Source organism: Lytechinus variegatus, chromosome 12, assembly GCF_018143015.1.
Source record: "Lytechinus variegatus isolate NC3 chromosome 12, Lvar_3.0, whole genome shotgun sequence".
Taxonomy (NCBI): domain Eukaryota; kingdom Metazoa; phylum Echinodermata; class Echinoidea; order Temnopleuroida; family Toxopneustidae; genus Lytechinus; species Lytechinus variegatus.
Genome location: NC_054751.1, coordinates 21,030,818 through 21,053,293, shown reverse-complemented (window position 1 = coordinate 21,053,293; position 22,476 = coordinate 21,030,818). Strand labels below are relative to the sequence as shown.

The 22,476-nt window shown below is 36.2% G+C and overlaps 1 protein-coding gene across 1 annotated transcript in view; it reads right to left on the bottom strand.

Annotated features, from left to right (window-relative positions):
• Positions 1–18,645, bottom strand: part of LOC121425472 — a 28,502-nt gene extending 9,857 nt beyond the window's left edge. Inside the window, exons 1-11 of the mRNA XM_041621533.1 lie at positions 18,378–18,645; positions 10,778–10,835; positions 9,432–9,667; positions 8,538–8,751; positions 8,040–8,136; positions 6,931–7,034; positions 5,310–5,617; positions 4,703–4,813; positions 3,374–3,503; positions 2,851–2,952; positions 946–1,098 (exon numbers count right to left, since the gene is read on the bottom strand). Of these exons, the coding sequence (XP_041477467.1) occupies positions 946–1,098; positions 2,851–2,952; positions 3,374–3,503; positions 4,703–4,813; positions 5,310–5,617; positions 6,931–7,034; positions 8,040–8,136; positions 8,538–8,751; positions 9,432–9,667; positions 10,778–10,831 (1,509 nt within the window). The 5' untranslated portion in view covers positions 10,832–10,835; positions 18,378–18,645. The remainder of the gene's footprint in view (positions 1–945; positions 1,099–2,850; positions 2,953–3,373; positions 3,504–4,702; positions 4,814–5,309; positions 5,618–6,930; positions 7,035–8,039; positions 8,137–8,537; positions 8,752–9,431; positions 9,668–10,777; positions 10,836–18,377) is intronic.
• Positions 18,646–22,476: the final 3,831 nt, after the last annotated feature.

The window sequence follows — 22,476 nt, the reverse complement described above, 5'->3', positions numbered from 1 at the left end:
TTGAGATAATTATCTCGGGAAGTCGACATCTTGATAGCAAAAGATAAGATGACGAGATCCCAGATCTCATCATGTCGACATCTTATAGAAGAGATGATGAGATGACAAGATCCCGAATCTCATCATGTCAACATCTTTTAGAAGAGATGATGAGATGACAAGATCCCGGATCTCACCATGTTGACATCTTGTAGAAGAGATGATGAGATGACAAGATCCCGGATCTCATCATGTCAACATCGTGTAGAAGAGATGATGAGATGACAAGATCCCGGATCTCATCATGTTGACATCTTTTAGAAGAGATGTTGAGATGACAAGATCCCGGGATCTCGTCATGTCGTCATCTTTCAGTGGAGATGATGAGATGACAAGATCTCCGATCTCGTCATGTCGACATCTTTTAGAAAAAATGGTCAGATGACAAGATCTTCGATCCATGATCATGTCATCTAATCATCTCTTCTACAAGATGTCGACATGACGAGATCCCAGGATCTTGTCATCTCAACATCTCTTCTTAAAGATGTAGACATGACGAGATCCAAGATCTTGTCATCTCATCATCTCTTCTAAAAGATGTTGACATGATGAGTTCCGGGATCTTGTCATCTCATCATCTCTTCTAAAAGATGTTGACATGATGAGATCTGGGATCTTGTCATCTCTTCTAAAAGATGTTGACATGATGAGATCCGGGATCTTGTCATCTCAACATCTCTTCTAAAAGATGTCAACATGATGAGATCTGGGATCTTGTCATCTCATCATCTCTTCTACAAGATGTCAACATGATGAGATCCGGGATCTTGTCATCTCATCATCTCTTCTACAAGATGTCAACATGATGAGATAATTATCTCAACATCTCGGTGGCACTTTTAAGCTTCCATAATAATGGGATATTAAGAAGTTTAGACTTTTGTCAGAGATATTTAGGATTACCTGAGCTGTCGATGCACCGGGAGGAACGGGATCAAAATTGATTTCAGTGATGATGTAATTACATCTCAAGCCACCGATATTCAAAGACTGAGTTTCATGAGAGTGTAAAGATCCTCTGCGATAGGCCAGCCCCTCTGAAGATACCAGCCGAATCTAAAAGCATAAAGAGATATTCAGAAAATTACGTGGTATAAAAAATTGTTGTTCTTACTCCGTTGTTAGAGTTGAATGCATCGAGAAGGGCATCGTTCTAGAGTTTGGTTTCGAGGCTGAAAAATATATCTTCGACCTCGTATTCCGCCTGCCTAGGAGCTAATGGTGTCTCGGCTCAAGGCCACGACAATGCCGTCATTATTAGGGTTTAAAATAACTTTGTGAAGACAATATTTTGCAAAGGACGCGAATGTAAAAACAAATTCGGGGAATTCTTTTTTGTCCCAAATCCTGTAACAATATTCTTTGATTGATTGATTGATTTTATTTGGCAAGTCACCATAACATATATATACAGTAGCATTTTAAAACAACAGGCTTGCACAGGATGACCCACGAAAGCTCGAAAGCTTATTTCCAGTGGGGTCCTGAATAAAGATAATAAAATGGTTCAATTATACTATTTACATATTAAAAATGAAGGGAAAAAAATCAGAATTTAGTATTACCAATAAATAAGATATATATACAATAAATTAGATATATACAAGAATATAACGAAGAAGAAGAAGAAGGAGAAACAAGAGGAGCAACAGAAGAATAGTGGGGACGAGTAGAAGGAGACGGAAGAAACTAATAACGAAGGAAAATAAATAAGGAGAAGAACAACAGCAAAAACGGTGACGACAATAACAACACGAAGAGGAGAATAGGAAGAGATAAAAGAAATAGAAAGAATAGAAGAAAGAACATATCGAAGCTTCAATCACACTATGTAAAATACATAATAATACCTGGTAGAGAAGAGAAAAGACCTAGGTCAGTATTCAGGCTAAATCAACCGTATAACATATCATTTGCATCTTCTTTTTGACTCTCAAGTGAAAGATATTCTTTCAATTTCCTCTTAAAATGCAAAAAGTTTCCTATTTCCTTTATATAATTGGGAAGGGAATTCCAATGTTTTATAGCATTGTAATAAAAGGAGTTACCAATACTCCCTATCCTTTCTGGTAAGCAAAAGTTGAAATGGCTGTTTCTTGTATTATAGTTATGTATTTCGGTAACGAGATTAAAGTTTGATCCAATGTAATGGTTCGATCTATTGTGATAGATTTTATGCACGTGGTGCAAAATAAGCTGCTTTGATCTTTTGTTGACTTCAAGAAAACCTGCTCCAGTGAGTTCGGTATAGCCAACATGGGTTCTGGGACCAGAACAGTTAATGAATCTAACCATTTTATTCTGTATAATTTTCAACTTCTTTTTATCGAGTTCGCTTATGCCACTTAACCAAGCAGGGTTAGCATAGTCAAATAAACTCTGAATAAGTGCAAAACAGAGAATACGCCTTGCTTTTTGATCCATACAACTTTGATACCTGTACAAAAATTTCAAACGGGCATTCGCCTTTTTTACGATTGATTCTACTAAAGATGAAAATGAAAGTGAGCTAGTCAACTCAATGCCTAAATACTTTACAGATTCTTTCCTCTGAATTATCTTATTATTGTATTCTTGCCCCGTTCGAGCGAAGTTCTTATGATATTTGTTGTCGCCTTGATGAATTAGCCGGTAAACAATTACGAAAAATGTACGAATAACGTGAATGTTCCATGAATCACGGGCGAATTTTACGCAAACTTCGTGGCTTGCACATTATTTTTATAAAACCTTTTAGAGATCAGTTATAATACAGCATTGATTACAAGTTCATTTAAACTTTTTAATAAAATAAGATCTGTTTCTTACCTCGTTCCCTGTAAGTTCCAAGCCTATGTCGTCCATGTTTTTTGAAGTCCATGGGAAATCACATATTTGTCCAAAAGGGATTCTTCTTACTGTGATTTCGATCTATACAGAAAATAGTAATTGCTTTGATAATCAAAAATGCAACGACTTCAGTATCTGATGAACTTGGCCTACATTTTCCATAAAAAAAAACGTCAGAGACCACTTAGGCCTGAACGATTCCTTTCGGTGAAATCGACTTTGTGGCTATTGAACTAGGAAAAGCTACAGAGGAGTGGAGAAAAGTGAATGCTCGTAACGTAATCATGAAATTCATATAATTCTTTCCTTTGACGGAGATATCAGCGGTCTGCATGTCTTCAATTAAAAATAGTAATGTCTTGTTTGATCTTCGTGTTTTCTTCGATTTTTCCCTGTTTCTATGAACTGAAATTCCATTTCTTTAGTAATTCTGATTTACGACCGATGTTAGACACGTATTGTCATGACAAGATTATTCTACTACATCTTGAACAGTGCACACCTCGATTTTATGTGACGTATAGACACAGTCTTTGACAAAGGACACCCCACTTAGGTAGTTACCATTGACCGTCAACCACTGGTCACCGACCCGAAAGGAATCCTTGAGTTCTGGAGGAACTGCCGTTACTCTGCCATTAAAAGGGGTGAAAATATAAAGATTACACTTAAAGCAATAATCCTCGGCTACATTAAATAACATCATTTTTAATCCTCAATTCTTAAAACTGTCCCAGACTGCCAACAATGATTTTATTTGAACGAGTAGTCTGGTCAGATATACCCTCTAGAATGTTAAGGTTTGTGGATATACCCTCTAGAATGTTAAGGTTTGTGGATATACCCTCTAGAATGTTAAGGGTTGTGGATATACCCTCTAGAATGTTAAGGTTTGTGGATATACCCTCTAGAATGTTAAGGTTTGTGGATATGCCCTCGAATGTTCAGGTTTGTGGATATACCCTCTAGAATGTTAAGGTTTGTGGATATGCCCTCTAGAATGTTAAGGCTTGTGGCTATACCCTCTAGAATGTTAAGGTTTGTGGATATACCCTCTAGAATGTTAAGGTTTGTGGATATACCCTCTAGAATGTTAAGGTTTCTGGATATGCCCTCTAGAATGTTAAGGCTTGTGGATATGCCCTCGAATGTTAAGGCTTGTGGATATACCCTCTAGAATATTAAGGCTTGTGGCTATACCCTCTAGAATGTTAAGGGTTGTGGATATACCCTCTAGAATGTTAAGGCTTGTGGATATACCCTCTAGAATGTTAAGGTTTGTGGATATACCCTCTAGAATGTTAAGGTTTGTGGATATACCCTCTAGAATGTTAAGGTTTGTGGATATGCCCTCTAGAATGTTAAGGCTTGTGGATATGCCCTCGAATGTTAAGGCTTGTGGATATACACTCTAGAATATTAAGGCTTGTGGCTATCCCCTCTAGTATGTTAAGGTTTGTGGATATACCCTCTAGAATGTTAAGGTTTGTGGATATACCCTCTAGAATGTTAAGGTTTCTGGATATACCCTCTAGAATGTTAAGGCTTGTGGATATACCCTCTAGAATGTTAAGGCTTGTGACGTCACTTCGGGTTATTGCGTCCGGTCAGGCGATCGCGTTTAAACCTGACCATTCGAGAAAATGGCCAATCGGTCGGGTCCGGTTTACGCGATAAAAAAGTCAATATCCACCAAAATTCTCGTAGATTCTTGGTTGCTTTACCATTTTTTATCGGTTGACCAGATATTCACCGACACATTGTCATTTTGAGCAATCATTTTAATAGTCTGGTTATACACTAAGCGAACGAATGTGAAAAGTGTACTTACAAAATACAATCATTGATTTCCTTCAGTGATAGACTGGTGAAAACACGAACTAGGGTCGCTTTATCGACAAGTACCTTAGTCGATCTCGCAACTTTCTCTTTTTTTAGTTTCCTAAAAGAAATAATGTATAAATAAGTTATTAATCAAATACATTAAATAATAAAAAGATGAAAAATATATTAATAAAATTGCTGCGTAGGGGCACAGGTGTGCGATCGAATGTAGCGACCGAGCGAGAAAAGAGTAATTTCACTCACGGTATAACGTCGGAGCACTGAAACTTATGTTTGCTTTGCATCCATTTCAGAGGTTATTTGCAGGTACAATCATGACAATGAACATAATCCATTAGGATTTCTTTGCTACTACTTTAAGTGTCTTATTAGTCAATCATGTCTATTACTTAATTCTACGGAGTGTCAACTACACCAAATTTCCGCCTTAAAAATGTAATGGCAAGTGAAGTGGAGTGGTTCTTAGCATGAAAACTTAGAGGGACCTCTATTGTTACGTTTGGTCGCCTTAAATGATGTTCATCCTAATTCCCCTCTCTATAGGATCCGGGTCTAGGATTAAGTTTAAGCAGGAATCGATCAGTCAATACTACCTGCACAATGCCTCCATCTCCATGGCTTGACTTGTCACTGGTAACTTCAGAGAACTTCGGTGAGGAGACGGCTGCTCTGTTGGTAGAAAATCATATAAACGATCCTCCTGTTCGGGCTCATTGTAGATCCAGTCCTCATCTTCGGGGACCAATGAGTTTGAATTAAAGTTTACGTACGGTGAAACAGCGCTGTTTTCATAAAGTACTTCGGAAGTTCTGTCGACTGCAGGCAAACGTTTGCCATCTGACATGAGGGATTCACTTCGAAATTCTCGAATTTCCGAATAGGGGCCGGATTCATTATGATCCTGAAAGAAATATTTTGATTTTCAAATAGTCATCTCCCCTTTTTATTGATTCATTAGGAAACCACAAAGAATCCCGTAGCAATTTCTTCTCTTACTTGTAATATCCCAGATGGAACCAGTACTGAATCGTGTTTTTTTTTAGTATGAAACTAACATCGCATCTATCATGGACTCTGTGGGCAGTTGTGTGCTGATCTCTTTCCACTCCCAGAGAGCCTGGCGTGACACGCAATGTTGTTTTAGATTCATTAAAAAAAATGAAACCATTAAAAGTTTAAAATGTGCGATATTCAATCCGGGGAGAGAGCACTCACGTATAGTGGCAGTATGTGTGCCGCCCTTCCACCCCTTGTCACGCCTTGCCAGCAGTTGCGAACATCCCAACATTATTTTTCACTTTTCCATTGACCAGTCAGTCAATTCCAAAGACCAATTCCAAAGACCCTATGTTCTTGTAGACCCCCGTTCATGTTACATTACAGTTCCCAAACACCCCATTTGAAGAGGGCCATCTAGTTCTTAAAGGGATGGTCCAGATTGGATATATTTATATCTCACTAAATAGAATAAAATTCACTAAGCAAAATGCTGAAAATTTGATCAAAATCGGATAACAAATAAAGTTATTGCATATTAAAGATTTGCATTATTCGGGTGAAACAGTTTTAGGCATGTCTTTTTTAACATCCATTAGGTGGGCTGATGATGTCACATCCCCCCTTGTTCTTTTGTGTTTTATTATATGAAATTAGGTTTATTCAAAAACTTTCTACCAAGAACTAAAACAATTGGATTGACATCTGATTAAGTGCATTAGTTATTTGTTACCGCAACTTTTTCAGTATAATGGAGACACATCATTTACACATGTACGAAAAAATGAAACATTTATAATTTCATGAAAAACATTAGAAAAAGGAAAGTGGAGATGTGACATCATCAGCCCACCTAATGAATATTCATGATGATGTACATATAATATATATATATATATTTTCACAAAATACTGATAAAATTTAAAATTCAAAAACTTCATTTTTTGTTATCCAATTTAGATGAAATTTTCAGAACTTTGCTCTGTGAATATTACTTTATTCATGTTCAACCCGGACCATTCCTTTAAGCCCCTTATTTCATAGCACCTTCAGTTCTTAGGAGTATGGTTTCAGATTTTGGGACGGCACATGCACCCCTACCAATTCCAAGTCCGTGACCCATCTCGGGTGTTTATTTGATGATATTTCTTATATCATGTATATATAGGGTTCTCAGTGTTATAAGGTTCTTCCTTCAAAGCGATACTAAAGGCCTACCTCTTGTAATTGATGGGTCTTGTGCATGAAGGCGTACATATCACGAGTGTCTCTTAGAGCCTGCTTCCTCCGCCATTCTTGCTCTTCACGAACTTCTTTACGAACTTTATTCACGTGAAAATGAGATGGATATTTGAAAATATCAATAAATACCAAGTCCGTAGTTGTTAGATTTAACAAGTAAATGATCACCAACAATACTTTGAATTGTAGACCAAAGGACCCTTTAGAATTGCAAAGAAATTATATGTTTCCTGAATTTCGGAATAACTAATCAACTGTTTTCACATGCTGTATGGGTCTACGCGATTTCGGTTTAAAAAGGGAATATTTTACTTGTGTTATAGTCGTAATAAATTAAAGCACCAATCAAGATAAAAAGAAAAATATTAATAATCAAAGTAATAGTTTGCACCTATTTCTGGAACACAAAATAAAATTTTCTGCATACCCCCAAGTGCAATCATTGATACAAATTTTTGGTATAAATTTGCACAATATTATATTTTGAATTATCGACCCCTGTTTCATTTTCGAAATAGTGATTGATATTCAATATTTGCGTACCCCTTCTCAGTGAGGGATCGAGGGCTTCTGTAAACAGCAGCACCACAACAAAACTCACATCTTCATTATTTCATTTTATTTTGTTTTTCAGCAGCACAATTTACTCTAAATGATAAATGCTATACCAACATTTAAAAGGTTAGAGGAGTGTCAAAGTTTTCTCAATGTTGCATATACCACTTTAAATGGTTCGACCCAATACTTAAAATGCTGGATTCAGCTTTATGCCACGTTTGGTATAATATTCGTACAAGTGATGATTTCACATTTAATTTTTTAAAGTGTTCTCTATGAAATTTGGTTTAATATCTTGGTGGATAAAAATCTGTAAACATGCCAAATTCCTTACAATAATACAAATTCCCTAAAAATGGCACGCTTGCTGCATTCAAATAATAGTGTTCCATATCCAAAATTCCTCCTATTCAAAACTACTACCATGACATATAATGAAGAAGGGAATTAAGAGTGTATGGCAGGGGGGGGGGGGGTGAGCATGATGGACCTTCGCAAACATGAAGGCCTATAAACTAAGTGCTTACCATTTAAAGTCAATTTATCGAAGTCATTCCGAAACTCACTGTCGGGGCAATCATATATTTCCTCATCAAGCGAGGCTGTTGGCTCACTCATAGTTCTCTGTCAAAATACGGAAGTTGTACAAACAATGAGATGCATGTAGTAATGACACATATCTTATAGGCTGAGTACATGTATGAGGCTACCAATTCCATTTTGAGAACATGCACTACATGATAATCCACCTGACCACCTCAGCTGAAGTTAGTCTTGCATCCCCTTATACATACTTCCGAATAATCATCACCGCAAATATTTTATTTTACTCAAGAAAATATTTAAAAAAGATTATCTTGAGCATAATAAGTCTGATACATTTTATTCAAGGAATAGCGCATTTAGATATTTAGTATTCCTTTAAAGAGTATGTAAACCGAAAACCGTTTGGAATAAGTTCGTGCGCTTTTCCCTCCTCGAAACCAGATACATCAGTTACTAATCATTCTTCCAGGAACACGTACATCTAAGACTTTGTGAAGTTCGTCGTGGAAGATGCCTTGCATGGTGCCCGGTGAGGTAACAGGTGCCCCTCTCCTAGCCCGAGATACAGGCGGTCTATCGGAGGTAGCAACTGTCTGGGTTCTCTCTAGATAGGGTTGCAGAGACTCTTGATTGGATGTGGTTGTCTTGGACACCAACTTCTGGAGAAGGTTGCACCATTTTTCCTTTTCCTCTCTGAAGGGATAATTGTGACACATATTTTCAATAGGTTTCTTTGTAAAAAAAGTCTTAATGTCGATTGTAAATGTATGATAAAAATTCAATAACAAACAATAACTTGACTGCTCTTGACGCATGCTTGTTATGATGAGGTTGAACATTACTTGATGAGGAAGATGAAGAAGAAAAAAAGGGAAGAAGAGGAATTAACATGTAAAAAATATTGGGTAAAATTTTTACCACCACGAGGGTAATTATGTGTTTATCCAATTTCGGGCAGTATTTTTTTCCAATGCGGGAAGCATATTGTCCAGTAAGGTTGATAAATACACGTCAATTACCCAGAATGACCCGCGTAAATATGATTCTAAAAACGACCCAAGTCCATCAGACAAGAGCAATCGCTCAAAATTTTATTTTCATCACATTGGATAAATAAAAATGCCCCAAAAGAATGCCCAATGTTGGTTGGACACATAATTACCCTCATTGAGCACTTTTACCCAATATTTTTTTAGAGTCAAGATGAAAAAGGAAGGAGAAGAAGAATATGAGGAGCTTGTGGAAGATGACGATTCCTTATAATGACGAGAATGAAGAGTATACTTTAGGACTTTTTGTTAATAATCTCTTTTCACCGGGCTTAGGTTATTTTTTGCCCCTATACCACCAACCATGGCCCGAGCTTTAGTTACCTTGTGTTGGTTGAGAGATATGTAATTTTCCCTTTACTATCACTGATAGCGATGTAGTTGTCGTATCTGGCCTTGACAATCTTGGGTACCTCATCAGACTCTCTCACCGCTGCAACTGAACTGACCTGGACCACCGCGCTTGGTTCCTTCGCCAGACTATCTGTATACAGATGGACCTCTGGACAATTCTTGGCGCCATGTGATATCAATTTGCAGTGTACCAGATGTTCTTTGTTCTTAAGCGAAAAGAATATCAAATTCGATGAAGAATTGGTTTGACAACCTTAACAAATCTATATCTCAATTTCCATGGACTTGTAAACGTACCCCGGGGGGGGGGGCCACTTACATTGACGAGTGGATACCATGCGCGACCAAAAAAACACGTAAAAAGGATGTCTTTTTCACGATAGGGCACGTTACGTACGTAACGTGATAAGGGTGTCAAAAACACAAAAATAATGAAAAAAGGGTATCTATTTCCCTTGGAAAATTACGTGTTTAGGATCGAATTTGCGGGGATGATAAAACAAAATCAAAATGTTTTATAAAGGATGTCCTTTTTGCCCCAACACTTCGTGTTTAGAGTCCGATTTGCGCGAGATGTAGAATATGGGGTCGTACTAAACCAAATGAGGTAAAGCCGACGACCGAAGGACCCGTAACAATAAAACATTCCTGTACTTGTTTAGGGGTTCATTTCAGGGAATATTTGCCAAGAGTATCGTTTTGTTTCCAATACTTGTTAAGGGTAGGGTTTCACACGCCAATACTTGATAAGGGGTGCATTTTCAGAATATGGAAATTACGTGTTTAGGGTGCTTTTCGAGACCCCATGGTCGCGCATGGTATCCACTCGTGAATGGAAGTGGCCCCCCGGTAAACGTACACATTGATATTAACCCCTTTCTAACATCAGTATTATTGTCAAATTATTGTTCAAGTACAAATATCATGACCTAAAATCACAGAGTCTGTAACTAAACTTTTGATTTCCTCTTGGATGAACTACTGAACGCCGGGATGTTTAAAGGGGCAAGTGGAAGGCGACTATGTTAGGGGTTGCAAGGGCGGACATGAAAAAGAAATGTGTCCCGCAAATCGAGCGCAAATCGAGCGCAAATACTATGTGGGAAATAATTTCAAGATTTAAAGAGTATTTTATAGCAATTGCAGCTTAGTTATGTTTGTGACAGAATATACTCAGTATTTACAAAAGAGCTCTATACATTTTCCCTTCATTTCGGTTTCGATTTCTCTTTATTCCTAAAAGATCTTCTCTAAAATTGTTCCTAATTACGTACGAGGGCGATCAAAGAGGACTTTGCTGAGTTAACTATGGTTACCTTTCTTTTTCCCGACTTGTACCGGGACATCCAACCTTCCTCGATCACAGACATGTTTCTGTAAGAAAATAAAACAATAATCGGCATCCACATTCTCAGCCAGCTCAACGATAGCATCTTCGTTCTCGCTTGAATGTAATGGTGGTGTCACACCTTGGCGTTTTAGACAGCGTATGCTCGACGTATCAAAATTTCTCTAAAACGTCGGCATACGCTGAACTTTGATTTTTTTTTCAACTCTGGGCGTATATATACTTAGCGTATTCATAACGAGTTGGACGTATACATAACGTATTAGTAACTTTTATCGAACGCTTCGTTAACTTATAAGTAACGTATTCCAACGAATGCTTAGCGTATTGCTGGCGTACACAACTTATGCCCTACGATAGCCTAACTTACGCATAACGCGCGGCAGCGTATCGCTGACGAACACGTGTCGTAGCCTATGAGAAGACACAGTTTTGTCTTGATGTCCAAGAGGAGCAGCTCATGTGCGATTTCCTTCGAGAAAACGCCATGATCTGGGACATCAAGAAGACATGAGTTCCTCCTGTGAACCCCACCTTTATATACCAAATTCCTATAAACGTTGTCAATACGCCATTATACGGTATAGCTGTAAGTTATAAACAAGTTTTGTGGTCGTCCGGAGCACGTCTTCATACGTCAATATACGTTGGAGTTAAGTTACACATACGTTCAAAGCACGTTACTCATAGGTTAGAAGTAAGTTTTAGGGTACGCTGGACATTATCTCGACGTACATCGACTTATGAGTAACTTACGAGTAACGTGTGTCAACGTGTATCACGATCGCGTAACTTGCCTACAACTTATGGCCCGCGTATGCGGGACGTATGAGCCATACGCTGGCATACGTCGAAAAATTTTGTGCTTGCACAAAATTTTTCGACGACCTCGCCGTATGACGACGTATATATACCAGCGTGTTTTAGCGTACTCTTAACGTATGCAAAACTTACCCGTAACGTATTCGGCGTACGCCAGCGTATTCGCCAAATTCCTCATACGTCGGGCATACGCTGTCTAAAACGCCAAGGTGTGACAGCGCCATAAAATATACCTTTTTTGTGTACGGTATCCACTGTTAGAAAATTTATCCTTAAAATGAAAGAAGTTCCTGCAGCAGAGTCTCGAGAACACCTGTAATCTTACCAGATTGCGTAATCTTACATTATATCATGTAAAATCACAGGAAAATTGGTATTTGGTGTATGGAACCTTACAAATTTTCTTAAATAAAACACCATTTTCCCCTTTTTAAACAGACATGTTCTGTTAAATTGCAGGAAATATCCTGTTTTATGAATTTACCGAATGATTATGTTATTGCTTTCTGCAAAATGTTCTTTTTTTGTAAAATCAGGGGGGTTTTAACAGTGTACAAAAATATTTACCTGCACAATTTTGGACATTCATCGTTACGTGCAGTAAAATGTCGATTGGAAAATCGGCCTTTGTACTGTAAGAGTAATATTTTAAAGAAAAATATAATATAAAATCTAGGCCTTTGTACTGTAAGAGTAATATTTTAAGGAAATGCTTGTTGAATTCTTGGAGCGGATACGCATTTTTCATCAAGCAAATAGGCCGAATGCGATCGCAAAGTACGAGCTGAAAAGTATTTGATTTTAAGACCTGAAACGGAACACTTCAAGCACTTTTTTGTAATCATGAACAGGAAGCGCATTTAACTATCTAAACGATAATACACTGAAAATGGGGGATATTTTAAAGGACTGCATGTTTGTAAGAAGTCATGAAGAGGACGCGTATCTTACCAATCAAAATGCAAGCGGCAAATGAACTGCTTTGATATGTAATCCTGAACAGGGTTATTTGAGGGTTGTTTGTATAGGAAGTGGTGAAAAAGATACGTATCGCATTATTCAAAATGCGAGCGTGCAGCGCGAGCTGAAAACTTTTGATATTCAGATCTGAAAACATGACATTTTACAGGGCTCTGGGAACGATTTTTACAGGGGGTGCTGAAGTAAACTAGACAAAAAAATGGATTTCACAACAAAATGAAGGCCATTTTGGTCTCGAGAAATGAGAAATTTCACAAACAAAGAAAAAAAAGCCTTTCAACACAAAAAAGTTTCTCCATTTTTTAACACCTACCAGAATTCCAGAGGGTGCTGCCTATATAATTATATTGAGAATAACACACGCAGCAAACCCCAGGTAAATCTTGAGAAAAGCGCCCCGCTTCCAAGGGTCGTGATATTTTACACACCTGATTTATAATGAAAAGGAATGAAAATAATGCTTATCTCAAACAAAATGATTACAGCTCAAAACTTACTGGATTTGTATCTCATTAAACGGGCATTTTTTCACTATCTGTCTATACTGCCTTTTGTCTTATTTTCAATCCTCCTCCATATTCGTCCAAACGTCCAAACACTTTCAAAGTGCATAGTCTATTTAAATACTAAAATTCCCAAAACATTGTCAAAACTTGCCAAGTTTGTTAATATTATTATGACACAGTTTCGTAGATAAGTACCAAATGTGTATAACTGTATATTAATGTTATTATATCCTTTTTCTATCTCTTTTTGTTATACATGTATTCAACAGTATTATCTTTTGCATTCAAGGATTTTCCCACCTTTTTTGCCATCTTGTTATAGCTTTTTATATTTATTCATGTTTTGTTATGTATGTATGCATACTATGTATGAATGTATGATGTATGTATGTATAACTATGTATATTCTCATACTCCGAAAGGGGTCGACAGAATAAAGTTTCAGTTCAGTTCATTTCCTCCTTTCATTCTACATTAATTGGAACCAGTGTACGTCTTATCTAGTATCTTTGTATACGCCTATGTGATAAAAGGGCGGAAATACAATATTTGCAATAAATACTGTATATTGCGAAATGTTGCAAAACTAGGGAAACAAAAAGTCCCTGTCTACTTTTGCTATTCATCTTATCATATTGACCGACTAGAAAAAAAATGTATCGAGTTCTTGACTCTCATATCTTTATCTTATTCAGTCAATTGGAACCTAACATTTGTTAAAGAAAGAAATGCAAATACAAGAGATCGAAGGTTGTGATTACACAAGGGTTTTCTGTCAAGAATCTCGAATAATGTATATTCTCGTTATTTGTCGCTTTGGAGAATACTGACCGAGGCCTAAAATGTGAGACAAAACTCGTTCTTTATTAAACATTAGTCTGCATGTTATTGTAACTTTGCATGGTGATACGTGATGATCGCATGACCATACGCATGGGGGAGGGTGACAGGGGCAGCTGCCCCCATGAATTTTTAAAGCTTGCCTTTTTTACTGATAATTTTCACAACATTCACCAAAACTTTGAACGAAATCCTTCAGTTCACGTTATAAAATGTAAAGGCACCCTAATGACAGACGGGGTCACTTCGGCCCCTCGCTTTCAAGTTTCTTAGATATTTTTTACGCGTCTAAATTGCCCCGCCCCCCCCCCCTTCTGCGTAAATGTGGTCCCCTCAGTGACGCAAATGTGACCATTTTGGATATTGAACATTGTTGCCATGTTACTTAGTATCGAATGGCAAGTTGTCTCTTCATCATTTCATGTGATAAGTTTTCTGCAACCGGGCCCATTTAACTGTAATTGCTATAGACGACCATCATGAGTAAAAGTTAATTATAGCGATTTTATTTACTAGATCGCTTCACTCGATTGCGAGTTTTTTAGAAATAGTGTAGGGTCTACCATTCCCCAGATCAGTCCCCTTATTAATTTCCTTTATTGCACCCTTGATCTGCTTAATGGAAAAATTGTAATAAAAATGTAAATATGCAAGACACAGTGTTATGTATTTCAGTCCGTATCTCTTTCTTTTTAAGTCTTGAGAGTCGAAGCACCTCCCCAAACCCACAAGAAATTATAATTATATATTTATTTAAAAAAATCAATACGACTTAAGAGAATGTTCACCCTGAAAAAATACTGTGAAAATAGCAGGAAAAAATAATAAAAATATTGGTGAGGGTTTGAGGGAAATCCAGCAAATATATTAAAAAGTTACTAGAATTTGTCTGAATAAATAGAATAAAATGCACACGGCAAAATACCGAAATTCTATCAAAATCGGATAACAAATAACACAGTTATTGAATTTCAAAATTTCGCAAATAACACTTATATGCACATCGTCATGAATATTCATTAGGTGAACTGATGATGTCACATCCCCACTTTCTTTTTTCCATTACATGAAATCATAATTGTTATTTCATACATGTGTGAATAACGTTTCCCTTATAATGAAATAAGTTGTAGCAATGAATATCTAATACACTAAGTCAGTTGACAATCCAATCATTTTAAGTTATAGAGGAACAATTTCGAATAAACCCAATTTCATATAATAAACTACAAAAGAACAAATGGGAAAATTACATAATCAATTGAATATTCATGAAGACGTGTTTCACCGCGGAACATGCCAAACTTAGTGTCATAACTTTGTTATTCCTTGTCCGATTTTGATCACATTTTCAGTTTTTCAGTGACTTTTCTTTATCTATTCAAATCATATTTACTTCAGCCTAGAGTACCCCTTCAACGGGTTCCTTTTCTATCAGGCCAGAACGAATAATAAAAACATCTGCTCGCGCTTTTAAATTTCCTAAAGTTTTAGCTCGCGCTTCGCACTATTTAAAATTGGGACTTATGAGTTCAGTACACATTTATGTTGTTTTGTGAGAATTTTTAAAGCAAAGAAGTGACTGTTAGCACGATCCTTTAAGGAAACAAATAAAAATCATCTTTGAGCGGCCGATCAGGGAAAATATGGGTAAACAAAATCACCCCCCAATTTGGCGAATTTCAGCATTTTTCCGACAATTTGCGCTTAGAGTTAACTCTCATTATGAAAGGTGTTATGATCATATTTTGTACAATAATTTATGCGTGTTCTTGCGTGCACTTGAGAGCACTAAATTTCAATGTCACTCTATTATAATTATGGTTATATCTGTTTGCCGATGCCCGTTATGCGCACAAAAGTAGTGCATCGTTAAGAAATGGACAAGCATCTGACTCTATATTGTTGCTCTGAAAAACTGTCACCAAATGAAAATGACTGTAACTATTATAGTTGAAACATCTGTTTAAAATACATTATTGTGGTCGGCTCGTCACATGGGGTAAAAGCGGGTTGCTACTATAACACCTTGGTCACATTTGCTCTACAGCGGCCGTACGGCGAGTCGAAAACAGCCGTTTTAACATTTTATGTACGAGCTACATATAGGTGGTTTATATAAAAATGAATAAAATGCTGTTTTCGACTCGCCGTACGGCCACCGTAGAGCAAATGTGACCAAGGTATAAGCGGGTACATTTACAGTATTTCCAAACACGTCCCTGACAGAGCTTTATTTTTGGTTCTCTTTAAGATTATATAGAATGGGAAAATTTATCCACCTCTGTAAACCTCGAAGGTATCATTTACAAAATGAAAGAACGCTATTCAGTATCCAAGCTTGTAGCTCGCCGTGTAATTTGAAACATTGTAGAGGTGTTTTTGTTTGATTTATGACAATAGTGGATCCATAAATTAAACAACCTAAAAACTAACCGGGAAAACAAATTGAAGGACAGGCAATAGATTCCATAACGATTCATAAAGGCCATTTCCTCATATTTGATTCATCATTTTTCACGCACGGCTGACCACAACAGGAAACACATTGGCCCGAATTCACAAAGGTGGTTTCTGCAGAAACCACCTTTGTGAATTCGGGCCTTTCAGTCTTCCTATGTAACATGTAATTAATGTTAAAATCTACTTTATTTCGCTTTACTATCTAAAGGCGCGGTTGTAGACTACTTTATAATTATACAGAGTAATTCGCAAATGTATAACTGCGTTAATACATTTAAAGTTATGCTGAAAACTCATCTTTTTAAATCATAGATTCATCATATCATATGTTTATTAGCCAAATTGTAGGTATTTCTTTATTAATGATCTGGTGAGAAAAAGTTCTAAATTGTAATATTAGTCTTGATACATTTTGTTGTGCAAAAAGTATTTCTATTTCCTTTATACATACTTCATATTTCCTTTCTCTTAACCGCTTTGCGAATTTGTGGTATATAAAATTGTTACTATTATTAATAATAATAATAATAATAATAGACAGTTCTTGAATAGCGCATAACACATTATAAATAACGTCTCTATGCGCTTCCAAAGGACTTGGATATTATTACCCTGGCTTTAGCCCCACAGCCTTTTTTACAGCGCTGGGGCATTTCAAGGAATGAATTCCTGCCAGGTACCCATTCACCTCACCTGGGTTGAGTGCAGCACAATGTGGATGAATTTCTTGCTGAAGGAAACTACGCCATGGCTGGGATTTGAACCCACGACCCTCTGTTTCAAAGTCCGGAGACTAATCCACTGGACCACAACGCTCCACGTTGTTATTATTATTTATTATCATCATTATTATTATTTGGGGGAGCTTAAAATTTGTCATGTCACTACAAAGAACATGGCCATCATGGGGATGGGAGACTATATGGCCCGTTTTCTGAAGTCATGCATGTTTAACTTATTAGGCCATGGTCTAACTCTGTACTAAAATTATGGGAAGCCAAAAGTGTCAACATTTTTAAGTTGTATGTTTCTTATGTTTACCGTGATCCTTCCTGATTCATTGTTGGTGAAGACAATCTTCTATTCATTCTTCCTAGACAATTATGAATGATTTGATCGATCGAGAGCCAAATAAGCTGAAATATGGTATCTCTATACTGTTATTTATGTAACAATTGGCTATCCATACCTAAATCACAACTTTAAACCTGAGTTTAAGTTAAATTCGACTTCAGAATAAGGGCCAATAGGTATTAATAACTGTAATACCAATCCGTCTACGATAACCCCGTTCCGGTGATAAAAATAATTCATGTTGTTATGCGAGATTGCGTAGCGACAGAGCAAGAAAATTTGAAACATAGATAATTGTGGAGTATACATAACGACATGAATGGAATACTGCATTGCTAAAAAAAACCGAATGATATAATTGAATATCTTTATGTTCTACGGAATTATTGTATTGCATTCATTTTTTTTAATTGGGGTATAATTTTATCCTTTGTGGTAAAAAAATACCTAGGGGAGGGGGCTTTAACCCTTAAAGTCCCCTCCCCGTTGAACTGCGCCTGGTTTTTTTTGGCATGATTATTTTTATTGTATGATTATGACATCATAATTGTAATCCTTGCTATTTTAAGTCTAATCATTCTGATAATTTTGCTATATATATATATATATATAAATTATAGTCTATATAACGAAAAGGGGTGATTTAAAATCATTCGTCAAATATGTTTCTTTCACGGGAACTGCAACTTACTATATGAACTGAAATCATGTTTTGTTGAAGGCCAAGTACACTGAAACAATAATTTGAACACAAAGAATAAAGCACATCCCAGTAGATACAAAAAGCTAGGGACCACCAAATTCAACCTCAATCAGCTTGTCTGATAGCATTTTAAAGAGGATATATATAGGCCTACAAATTGTAATAAAAACTTGACTTACCACAGTAATTCAGCGCTACAAATCAATACTTCTTTGGCCAGCAAAGTATTTTTCGTTGAAAAAAAAAGCATCCGTACTGAATTTCAAAAATGTAAACGCTTGTCGATATTCATCATGATCAATCTGGCAGTCATTTCCGAGTCATTGATACCAATCAACGCATCCGTCCGTATATGAAACTATATAGTGGGACCTGCTTAATATACAGTAGCTATCCAATCAGTCGTTCCGGGTGTTTGCTATGTTTGCAAACACAATCAACTTGATATGGAATTCCCCTTTACATCAGGAGTAGCCTAAATACATATGGAGGCACTGTATTTAGATAAGGCGTTCCTGGAAAACCTAAAGTGTTTAGTCTAAACCCAAGTCTGTAATTGGTAATTATTTAACAGTTATTCCAATCATTTTTTGTAATCACTGGTTTGTCTACAGCATTATCCATTTTCTCTTATTACCTTCATACCTCCAAGGGCGGCGGGATTACGTACCTTTGTTGGGGGAGGGGGCAAAGCCAAAAAATGCACTAATGTTGTCAAAATCAGCATTTGGGCGCAAAAGGATATTTTCATCAGGGATCTACAATAAAGCTCACATTCACTGTGAGTTACCATAATCAGTACCCGAGTACCAACATATTTTCAAAGAAACTAGATAATACATTCAGAGACTTGATGCATTTAAAAATGTTGAAAGGTATTGTCATCCTTTAAGAATGCTCACTAAATTTGATATTCATCAGAAATGTTCAATAATTATATGACATCACAGGCAATGAGCATGACCTTGATAAAGCATTGATTCAACTGTGTATGTCCGAGATCATGAATAATCATGTAATAAATATGTTTGATAAACTATCGATTCATTTGTCAGTTTGTGTATGATGAATATTCAAGGAATAATTTGCATAAAATGTAATTGGAATTCTTTCATAAAATGGTTAACAAGGCAGTTACTATCTTACTATCACAGGCCAATTTAATGAAAACCTGATCAGTGAAAACTTTTGACTCGCTTTGTAATCTATGACGGACACGGTACCCATGCAAGCCATACATCAATATTAAGCCATATTTTTGCAGTCAAGAGAAAAACAAGTCATATACTTTTCGATATATATATAATTCTTAAATTTGAAACGTCCTTGAATACAATATTTGAGCATAAAGACAAAGACATTTTTATGACTTAAGTGGGGAAGAATCTGATCATTATCCGGCCGGGAGCGCAAAAAAATAGCTGATATGTTAATACGATGCCACAGAATGGAGCAAAGTCATTAAAGTCACTTAAATGACTTCATAGATTTAAAAAGAAAAAGCAACATACCTTTTTAGTCAAACTCAAAAGCCACACTTTTTGACCAATTTCAAAATGAAAGGCGCACCTCGTTTATTGACAGTGAAACGGGCGAGCACAAATTATTTCGATTTTTGATCGATTTGACATAAACCCCCAATATATTTCATTATTTACCTTCACTTTCTGGGGAGGGGGGGGGGGTCCATCCATGGCTCCAATCCCGGCTTCACTGAAGCCCCCAGTACGACATTGCTATAGTGAAAAGGGCCGAGATACTACATGAGTTTGGTAGCCTATCCTAGGCTGTACTAGCATTGACTAGACCCGGTATAGGTCGGTTGGCCAAGAGCATGAAGAGTGAAGAGCATCTAGTGTGGCGCTATGGCGCGCGTCCCCAAAATTATGTCCAAGAACTGATAAAAGCTCTCTTGATCACACCAAATGAGGAATAGAGGATTAATATAGCCGGAAATATATGCAGCTGAAATCACATGTAGACAACATGCACCTATATAGAATATTAAAGTTCCAATTTCGGACACCGGATGAAATAATAAATGACGAAAATTATATAAGACGAAGATTTAGGCCCGGGGAAAATTTTCACAGCACAATTTATTTTTTTCTGTTCAATATATGATCCTTAGGACTACAGTAGTTGTTTAAACAGTTTTAACACAATGTTTTTATTCTTAACAAAAAAGTTTGATTATTTTCATATTCAATTAATAAATTGAGCATGTCAGTTGAAAAAAAAACATGGTAAGGCTAAAAAAACAGTGTTGTATAAAATCTAAAATAGCGTTTTTACTGTGTAAATCGACGAAATGGTAATAAGATCAATTGTTTTTTTTTTTTTTTTTTTTTTTTTTAAACCCACATGGGCATTTATTATATACATTATTGAACATTCAAAGTCACATCACATGTTTACATAATTCTCTTTCAAACAAATATTCCAAATTAAATTCTCGACAATCTTTTCCTGTTTTGTTTCTTATAAGTATACATTTGTAGATACACCAAAAAGCAATTGTAAGAAATGAATCTAGTCCGGTTTCTTTGTGGGCTTTAAGTAAATGCAATTCTGTTACTTGAAGGTCAACATTGTATTCCAACTTCGCTATTGTTGTCAAATAAGAAAAGAATCTCTTATTTAGTTTACACTCAACAAAAGCATGTACATTATCTTCGTCCACATAACAATGTGGGCATCTCCCATCTGTTATAACATTCCATTTAAACAAATTCTTTCTTACAGGCAATAAATTATATATAACCTTAAAATTGAATTCTTTCAGTTTATTGTCTTTACAGTGACACAAGTTTCTTTTAAAAGTTTTTTTCCAATCTAATGGTGACCTAATTATCTGTTCCCAATACAAATAGCATCTGTTAGTGTTTGATAAATCTGAAGATAGTAGTCTATAGAATTGTTTACTTGAAATATCATGAATATTTTTTATTTGATTTTTTGCTCCTACATCTATTTTGGGAAACTCTAATGAAGGTTTATTATTGCGGTTGGTACAAGGTGTTGTATTATCATTTATCCAGATTTTAGGGATAGCCTGACGTAATAAAGTGTAATCAAATATCAATCTTTGCTTACTCTTCTGCGACTTAAGAGGGGAATGAATTTCCATTATAGGTAAGAAATTTCCATTCCTGAGAATATCTTTCAAAAATACTATCCCAGATTTGTACCATTCTTCAAAAAATAGGGTGTTGTTGCGAAAAGTTACATTTTTATTATACCACAAAATTTCGTATTGAAGACCATGTAGTTTAGAGTGATATTTTTAAACATGCATTCTTCTTTATCTTTAACCAGGCCTGTAATATTTCAATGTAAAATACTGGAAGATGGTGCTTGCATATATGTTTAATATTCCAAGCATCAAAGTCTGAATTAAGGAGTAGTTTCAAACCACCTAAAATATTAAACCAATAAAGGCTGAATTTACACCACATTCCTTTACTTGACGCAAGAGTGCGCCCCAGCCATTTTAGTCGAAAGCTCAATTTTGGGGTATATAGATCAATCATGTTGACCCCTCCATTGTCCAGTTTGTTGGTCATTATAGTTCTTTTCACTTTTTCAATCTTTGTTTGCCAAATAAAAGTATATATTAGAGAATTCAGTCTTTTTAACATTTTTTTCAGGAATAATATCAACCATGAGAATATGTACTAACTGACTTAAACCTAGAGTTTTGACAATGGTTACTCTTCCAAAAATAGTAAGCTTTCTTTTTCTCCAATTGTCTAATAATCTTTGCAATTTCGATAGTTTATTTTCCCAGTTCATTTTACGTGCCTTTTCTATATCAGGTGAGATGTAAAACCCTAGGTATTTTGTAGGAATATCTGTCCATGATAGACCAATATCATTGAGTGACCATTTGGAGTTACTTCTCCCCACCCACATGATTACTGTTTTAGTTTTATTAAGTTTTGGACCTGCTACATTTCCAAACAACTCAAGTTCATCATTTATCAATTCTAGTGATCTTTTATCTGACACAAAGAACAGGGTATCATCAGCATATTGTAGTACTTTAACCTCACAATTATCTTCTGGTTTCAAAACAGGTATACCTCTTATATATTCATTATTTCTTATTTTGTTAGACATAAATTCTGCTGCAAGGACAAAAAGTAATGCTGAAAGTGGGCAACCTTGTCTGATTCCCCTTTGTATTGAAAAGGACTCTGATCAATTGTGTTTTTGTTTTCGGCAATTAGACGTTTTAGACCTAGTGAATATTAGGGAAGAAATTCAATCGCGCGG